General features: G+C 49.9%; 1 protein-coding gene across 2 annotated transcripts in view; it reads right to left on the bottom strand.

Moving 5' to 3' along the window:
* Window positions 1-1,463: 1,463 nt before the first annotated feature.
* The window catches only part of PPP1R16B (protein phosphatase 1 regulatory subunit 16B), a 107,887-nt gene continuing 101,453 nt past the window's right edge, over window positions 1,464-7,897 (bottom strand). For both annotated transcript variants that reach the window (XM_061437578.1, XM_061437577.1), the window contains exon 11: window positions 1,464-6,410. In XM_061437578.1, coding sequence (XP_061293562.1) covers window positions 5,901-6,410 — 510 coding nt within the window. In that variant the 3' untranslated portion in view covers window positions 1,464-5,900. The remainder of the gene's footprint in view (window positions 6,411-7,897) is intronic.

Genomic DNA, 7,897 nt, shown 5'->3' with positions numbered 1-7,897 from the left:
CTCTTAACCCTACATCCCTCTAGAGCTTCCTCCCCATCTCTCTCTCTCACTTTTATAGCATAAAGCCTCAAACGAGTTTTCTATACCTGCCATCTCCAGTCTTCCTCCCATTCTGTCTTGAATCCTGTCCAATCAGACTCATTCCTCATTGCTCAACCAAAACCTCTTGTCATGCTCATCATGAGGGACTTCCCTGGTGGGCCAGTGGTTATGAATCCACCTTCAGTCCCTGGTTGGGGAACCAAGTTGCCACATGCCGCTACAACTAGAGAATCTGCATACCACTAAGGAAAGATCCTGCTAGACACAACTAAGACCCAATGCAGCCAAATTAATTAATTAATTAAAAGATCATCATCACAGTGCTAAATCTAATAGCTAATTTTCATGCCTCATTCCCTTTGTGTGAGAAGACATATGTACAACTGTAGAGTGTTCATAAATGTGAGAGGTTACCACTAGCATTGAAAAAACAATATACTTTTCAAATCAATGAATGTCCACTGCTACACAGATATCTCTGTTCATCCTCTCTCCTCAAACCCAGCCTGTTTGTGAAGTTTTTTAAGCTCAAGTGTGGGAACTTCTGTGTGTCCCTGTCCTGGCAGCCAGCATCCAGAAGGGTCCAAGAGAGCACCCTTTTTCATCCTCTTTCAAGATACCCACAAATTTCTGTACGTGATGAAAGCAAGGACCACTGTCTAGGGCTGTGTAACCCTAGAGCATATCAATCTCTCCATTGCCTGAGGTCAGAAGTGAGGATGACCACGGTCTTACCTGCTGAGTTGTTGTAAAAATGTGAAGCAGTATTTGACTTCCCCACTGTAAACTATATGAGGAGGACAGGGATAGAGTGGGGAGAAGAGAAGGACAGGTCAAGAGAACAGAAGAGGGGGCAGCCCCGTTATATATGTCATCAGACAAACAAAGTGTGGGAAGAGAATGTTAGAGGAGCTATCACAGGGCTCCATGCTAATTTCAAAAGCAACATTTGATAGGATGAAGGTCCTTTATTTTTGCTGTGCTGGGTCTTTGTTGTGTCACGCACGCTGTCTCAAGTTGTGGTGCAGGGGCTTCTCTTGTTGCACACGCAGCATGGGCTTAGCTGCCCTGAGGCACGTGGGATCTTAGTTCCCTGGCCAGGGATCAAACCCGCATCCCCTGGATTGGAAAGCAGATCCTCGACACTAGACCACCAGGAGTCCCTGAAGGTCATTTTCAACCACTCTTATTTTCTTGATTTCATCCTGTTTCACCTTCTTGCAGTCTAGAAAGATACTTGCTCCATGGCTGAGCCCTCAGGCCTCCCTGTGATTTAGGGGCCAACCAGGCAAGGCCTCTGTGGTGGGGACAGGGACGGGGAAGCCTCCCCTGCCATCTATCCCAGGCATCACCTCTTTGTGAATTCAAATCCTTATAGTTCAAGCAAGTTCATAGCAATGACCACAGCCACACCGAGCAGGTGTTATTAAAAGGAATTTAATTCATCTTAATTAAAAACTCTTTAACAGCGAATTCTGTCACAGGCCTTGGCAACTGGAAGCGACTCCAGGGGCACGCCCCTTTGGGATATGGTTGAGCCACGGTCTCAAATGGCCCACCACTGCCACGTGTGGCAAGGAGCTTACCTGGAAGTTACTTCAATACAATATCAAAGATCTGCGAGGATTTTTTTTTTTAAAAAAGGCTTTAAATATATTAGACTCTCTTGATTGCCATTTTTACACAAAGCTGCTGATACAGTATACAGAGATTTAACTTTTTTTTTCACATAAAATACATTTTTCTTAAGTGTTCTCTGTACATCAGTGGCTTCTGGTCTGGTGAATTATTGCGGGGGGGCTGGGGATCTGCAGACTTTTCCTGGGTGCGCAGAGCCAGGCCCCGCACCTTGGCACTCACAGTGCCCATGGGAAGCAGGCCCTCTGACCAACTGACCAAAAGAGACTCTTGTTGAGGGGTGCTTCTTGCGAAGGCAGTCACTTCTGCAAAGTCACGCACTGGCCACATGACCCTTGGCTCTTAGGTGCCCTGGGGGAGGGGAGGCTGTCCCCAGGTCACAATAGCAAGAGTTAAATAGAGTCCTTCTAGGCATCCTGTAAGAAGCGCGCTTCTGGAAAGCATCCCAGTATTCTGCTCTGGAAAAGCAAGTGGGAGAGAGAACTCCAGATCAAAAGGTATCTGACACCAATAACCAAAATGGGTCTCATGTTATGACAAGGCCAGCCAACTGGTGGGTAGGTCAGGGGACACACCCTTGTTAACTTTTCTAAGCCTGCTGAGATTGATCAAACAGTACAGAGCAGTTTCATCAATGCTGCATAATCTGATGGAGAATTACATCCTTAAGTCTTCAGAAGACCTAGGCTTAGGGTTCATTCAACTTCCTGGAGCTACTAGCCAGCAGCTCAGTCTCTGGTGGGAGTCACCAATTTTCAGGGTGGGAGCAAGGGCTGGAGCTCACATGGAGCTATGTGGCACATGCTTTAGAAATAGCCTCCTTTAATCTGCCAGAAACTGCCACCAGACTGGGGTCTAACCAGGAGCTGGGCATCTGGTCGATCTTGCCAGCTTTCTCCGTGCTCCTTGCTCCATATCTGCCAGGAACAGAGGCAGACTTATGAGGAAAGGCTTCAATGTTAAAGGAGAAGCTCCTTTTCCTCCCACTATCCACTGGTGGGGCAGGAGGATTAGGTAATAAACGAGCAAGAGACAATGAGCTGAAGAACCTGAGTTGTATTTGGCAGCAAATTCCAGGCTCCTTTTTCTTCCAGACACTGACTTCAAACTGCTGTTAGACAGTGCCCAAAAGATGCTAGCTGGAAGGCAGCTATCCTTGAAAGTTCCAGATAGACTTCAGATGGCATCTGCCTGGAACCCAAGACCCAGCATCTCCACCATTTAGTGGCAAATGTTATCCAAGGGTGGCCATTTCAGCAACCTCCAAACTAAAGGAATCCACAGTCCAGGGATTCTCAAGAGCAGAAAAGCACAGGGTTGATGGACCAGGACACAGCTTTTCTGTCTCTGAATCAAATGGGAGTTGCTGGTACTCGTGGTCCTCCAAGGATGAGAACTGTAAAGAGCAGTGTCCTCACTCCACCTCGTTCCTCCTCTATCCCCAGAGCCTAACACAGTGCCTGGTGAGCCTCAGCTACTCAATAAACTACAGAGTGAATAACTCAATGACCTTGGCCCCAGCTTGTCCCTCGACACCAAGGAGATCCACAGGGAAAGTTTCCCTGGGACTTGATGGGAATGGTTTATCCCTGACTGAAAACATGAGTTAATGCCCAAAAGCCTGCAGTTGGCTCCTGTCAGGCAATCAGCTGGGACTCCCAGCCTTCTGGGTGGGAGACAGTGGCCCAGGAGCAGGAAGCAAGGGAGGAAGGAGGAAACAGCCAGAAGGACTCAGAGGGGGCAATAAATGCCTTCAGTCTCTGGTCTCTGAGCAAACAGATCTGAAAACCTGCACAGCTCTCTCCTAGGAGCGTGTGGCTTCCCTCGGGACCTCCCAGCTCACAGCTCAAGAGGAATTCCAGTGTCAGTCTCATCTGAACACTGTTTTTAAAGCCTAAAGGTATGAGTGTTTTGGATCATCCCTGCCCTGACCCAATCATAGGATGAGATAAGAGAGCCAGCCCCAGACCCCAGAGATGTGGCAGGCGTCACGCACACCTGTCTGCAGTCACCTGACCTGACTTTCCACTCTACACTGGATCCGCCCTGAAACTGGGGTGGGAGTGGTCTGATGCTGTGACTCTCCCTGCATCCAGGAGCCACCAGGGGCGAAGTGACTCCTGAGGCCCTGCTCTCCGGTCCAGCTGCCCTGCACCTGGTGAAGCATCAGCCAGAACCCTTGGAATCCAGCTCTGCCTCTGGGCTACAGGAGCCCTGGGGGCCACAGTGGAGGACTGGGACAAACAGCGGACCCCCTTACTAGCACTGTGGCACAAGGGGCCCCCACCAGCTCCAACTTCTGGCCCAGATGTCTCGCAGGGAGAATTTCTCATAGGTTCAGAAAGAAAAGGGTTAAAGAGAACCCAGATTTGTCCCCCAAATTTCTGAATCTGGACTTCAGGGGCCCCCTTCAGAGCTCTAAAGAGGTAGTTTTAGAACAAGTAAAAGGCGCACGGAGCAGGAAACAGACCTGCAGCTAGTTAGTTACACCAGTAGGTTTTGGCCAAGCCCGTGGACAGCGTCCAACTCATGGGCAACAATTTCAAAGGGCTCATGAGAGGACGCAGTGGAGAGGAGGCAGGCATCCTGTCCCTCGCAGTCTTCCCTCCCCAGCATCAGAAAGATTGGGGGCCGTGAAACTGTAAAGCTGGCGCAAGACCCAACTCCAGCACCACCACTGGAATTCGGTGCACGACGCTGGAGCACAGATGGGTACCTTGGATTTGCAGGCTTGGGCCGGAGCAGGATAGCAGCCCCTGGGCCAGACAGGAGCTCACAAGAGCCAACTGGCAAGCCCATGTCACTGGGCATTCCTAAAAAAGCAAAGCTGGGCCGGGAGTCCTGAACATTCACTATAGGAGAGGTGGGGGCCACAGCAGCCCTCCACTGCTCACTCTGATGGCTCAGTCTGAGGAGGACTGGGTGAGACAGGCTGGACTGAAACCATCTGACCAGTCACAAAGCTCGGTCAGGGCGCTGGGCTCTGTCATGCTGAACAGAGATGTCTGCAGAAATTAAAAACATGAACTCACCTCTCTCCCTGGAAAAGCCCTTCCAACTGAAGCTTCTCCCTTAGCTTCACTTTTTTTCAATACCAGTCAGTAAAACCTAGTGATCATGATACTGTCTGTGAAAGAAAGCTAATTCACCGATCCCCCTCCCCAACCTGGAGTTTTACAGTCTAAAGGAATTATTTTATCCAACACACTTATGCTACCTTTGTTCCCTCTCCTCGCCACATTTTGAAGCTTCCATCCAAGAGCAAAATAGATTTGGATTATTCCAGGAGCAGAATTACCTGGTGTTCTACCTTGGCCCCTGGGTGCTCACACAGCTGGCTCTAGGCATGGGCAAGGCTGTGGGGAGCAGGTCTACATCCATCTCATCCACCTGCTGTGGGTGCATCAAAGTGAAAGTGTTGGTCGCCCAGTTGTGTCTGACTTTTGCGACCCCATGAACTGCAGCCCACCAGGCTCCTCCGTTCATGGAATTCTCCAGGCAAGAATACTGGAGTGGGTTGCCATTCCCTTCTCCAGGGAATCTTTTGGACCCAGGGATCGAACCCCCATCTCTTGCATTGCAATCAGATTCTTTACCATAGCTCCCTCTGAACACAGAGAAGACCTCCTGCTCCCACCAGATGGAGACAACAATACCAAGTCGTCATAGGACTCCAGGCAAGATGATGGGTCTCAGGTTAGCAGGCCCCCTCCCCTGCTAAAGCCATGTTGGCAGTGGTAACAAAACTCTGAATCTTAACTTCAGTCCTCTTAGAAGAGCTCACAAATTTTCATTCCCACCTGCTTCCCATGAGCCCAGCTGTGTCATCCCTACACAAGTTGACTGAGTGTGAGTGTGTGTGTGTGTGTGTGTGTGTGTGTTGATATGCGATGTGTGAGTACTGGTCCAGAGAAGCCTTGACCAACAACAGAACTGGAATCCCAGCTCGCCCTCCCAAAATCTGACAGCAGGATGAGACAGGAAGCCACGATGGGCCTTGTTTTTTGATGGCAGACAATGCAGCAAGAAGCAGAACCATGGGAAGTGGTGATGCTATAGGCAGCTGGCTGAAAGGTGGGTTCTGAGTTCCTCTGGAACGCAGAGCCCACCTCCCCCTTCCCGCCCCAGCTGCCCTGCCCCCCGCCCCCAGCCAGGGCTGCTGGGCTGGCCTGGATTCCAGGGCCCCTCTCCCCAAGCATCTCTCTCCTCCATCCCAGAGACTAGGAGATGCGGCAGCAGCCATGGACCTTCTCCTCCATCTCCTCTATGGGGGCCTTGAACTTCAGGAGTGGGGGGTCTCCACTGGTGACCGTGTAATACACCGAGGTCCCATTGCTACTGTACGGAGAAGTTCTGCCTCCGATCAAGGGGGCCTTGCCTTCGCTGCTGCCCTCGCCCGTCCTGGACACGCCACTGCCCAGGTGGGTGCTCAGGAAGGGGTGGCTGAGCAGCTTGGCCGCAGCCCGCTGCCTCTTCAGCTCCAGAAGCGTCTGGGGGCTCTGTTCCTTGTAGCCACTCCAGGATGGGGTGGCATCGGCCACGCCAGGGTTGCCATAGGCCATGCTGTAGTCGGGCACCTCGTGCACTTTCCAGACGTCCCCGTTACACAGCGCATACTGGTAGGTGCTGACTGGAGCCCGGAGGCCGTTCTCAACAGGCATGTCCATGTCGCTGTGTGGGATCTTGGTGGGAAACTCGGAGAGCAGCACGGGCTTCTCCAGCCTGGGGTTCTGAGGGTGAGAAGGACAACATCATCAGCTGGCTAGGGGATCTGAACTCCACCCCTACCTGCGCCTCTACTGAGGGCATGATTGCTTGAACCCGTCCTCTTCCATTTTCTCTACCTAAGACCTCTGTTTTCCTTTGGGGAATCTCACCAGTCGTGGGTTTGGATAGACCCGACTGACTCCCATCTTTGCTCCAGGAGATAAACCATGACCCCAGGACCTGGCCAATCAATTAACTCACTATTGGAATTGGTGCAGGAATGGGTTCAGAAATTGGTTCCATGAAACTCAACCCTGGGACTTACTGCTAGAAAAATTGGGGAAGAGCAGCTCTGTTTCTATAGAAACTGCAGGGGTGAGAATCATAAACTGGGGAGACGGCGTGTCAAAAGGTCTGCTTGGCTGTGAAACCAACATTAAGGAAGAGAGAGACGACAGAGACACTGCACCCTCGTGATACGTTCTTTTTTTTTTTTTTTTTAAAGATTCTTTGATGTGGACCATTTTAAAAGTCTCTACTACATTTATTACAACATTGCTTCTGTTTCTATGTTTTAGATTTTTGGCCGCGAGGCATGTGGGATCTTATCTCCCTGCCCAGGGATTGAACCTGCACCCCCTGCACTGGAAGGTGAAGTCTGAACCACTGGACTGCTGGGGAAGTCCCCTGATGATATGTTCTGAGTCCCCGGATCCAGTTGGCCCAGACTTTCCAGTTACCCAAGCCAGTGCATTCTTTTTGTGTCTCTAAGTCAATCTTAGTTGGGCTTTTTGGTCACTGAGAATCCTCTCCCTATACTCCTGGGATATCTCTGCTCTAAATGGGAGAGGTTCTTACTCACAGATCTTTTACACCCAGCAATCCCTGGGTAACAAGAGCTTTAAAAGGAGCTGCTACCTAGAAACTCTAAGGAAAAGGTGGATACATTTGACAGTAACAAAAATATAAAGCATACCAAAAATCACTATAAACAAGGTCAGAAGACACACAAAAAACTTTTTTTTTTTTTGGCCACACGACAGCACGTGGGATCTTAGTTCCCCAGTCCCTGCCCCCTGCAGTGGAAGCACAGAGTCTAAAACACTGGACCACCAGGGAAGTCCCCCCACTTATTTTTCTGTAAACCTAAAACTACTCAAAAAAATAAAGCCTATTTGTTAATAAATAAATAAATAAATACAATGCCTGAGTCCGAAGCCTGGAGACTGATTTAATTAACTGATATTACAGTCTGGACATCAGGTTTTTTTAAAAACAAAAACAAAACACCTCCCCAAGGTGATTTTCTTGTACAGTTTAGACCGTGAGCCACTGGTTGAAGAGACAGAGTTGTCTTATCACGGCTGTGCCTGCTATCAGGAAGTCAGCTCTGCCAAAAGTGGGTACCACAGCCAGCCCTGGGGGCTATCTGTGCAGAGTCCTGTCAGAAATCTGACTTGGGAGTCAGGCTGAGCAAACACACCCTTAGATCAGTGGTTCTCAAATTCTT

Source organism: Bos javanicus, chromosome 13 (genome assembly GCF_032452875.1).
Source record: "Bos javanicus breed banteng chromosome 13, ARS-OSU_banteng_1.0, whole genome shotgun sequence".
Classification (NCBI taxonomy): domain Eukaryota; kingdom Metazoa; phylum Chordata; class Mammalia; order Artiodactyla; family Bovidae; genus Bos; species Bos javanicus.
The sequence above is the reverse complement of the archived record's forward strand: the minus strand, read 5'-3'. Positions and strand labels throughout refer to the sequence as shown.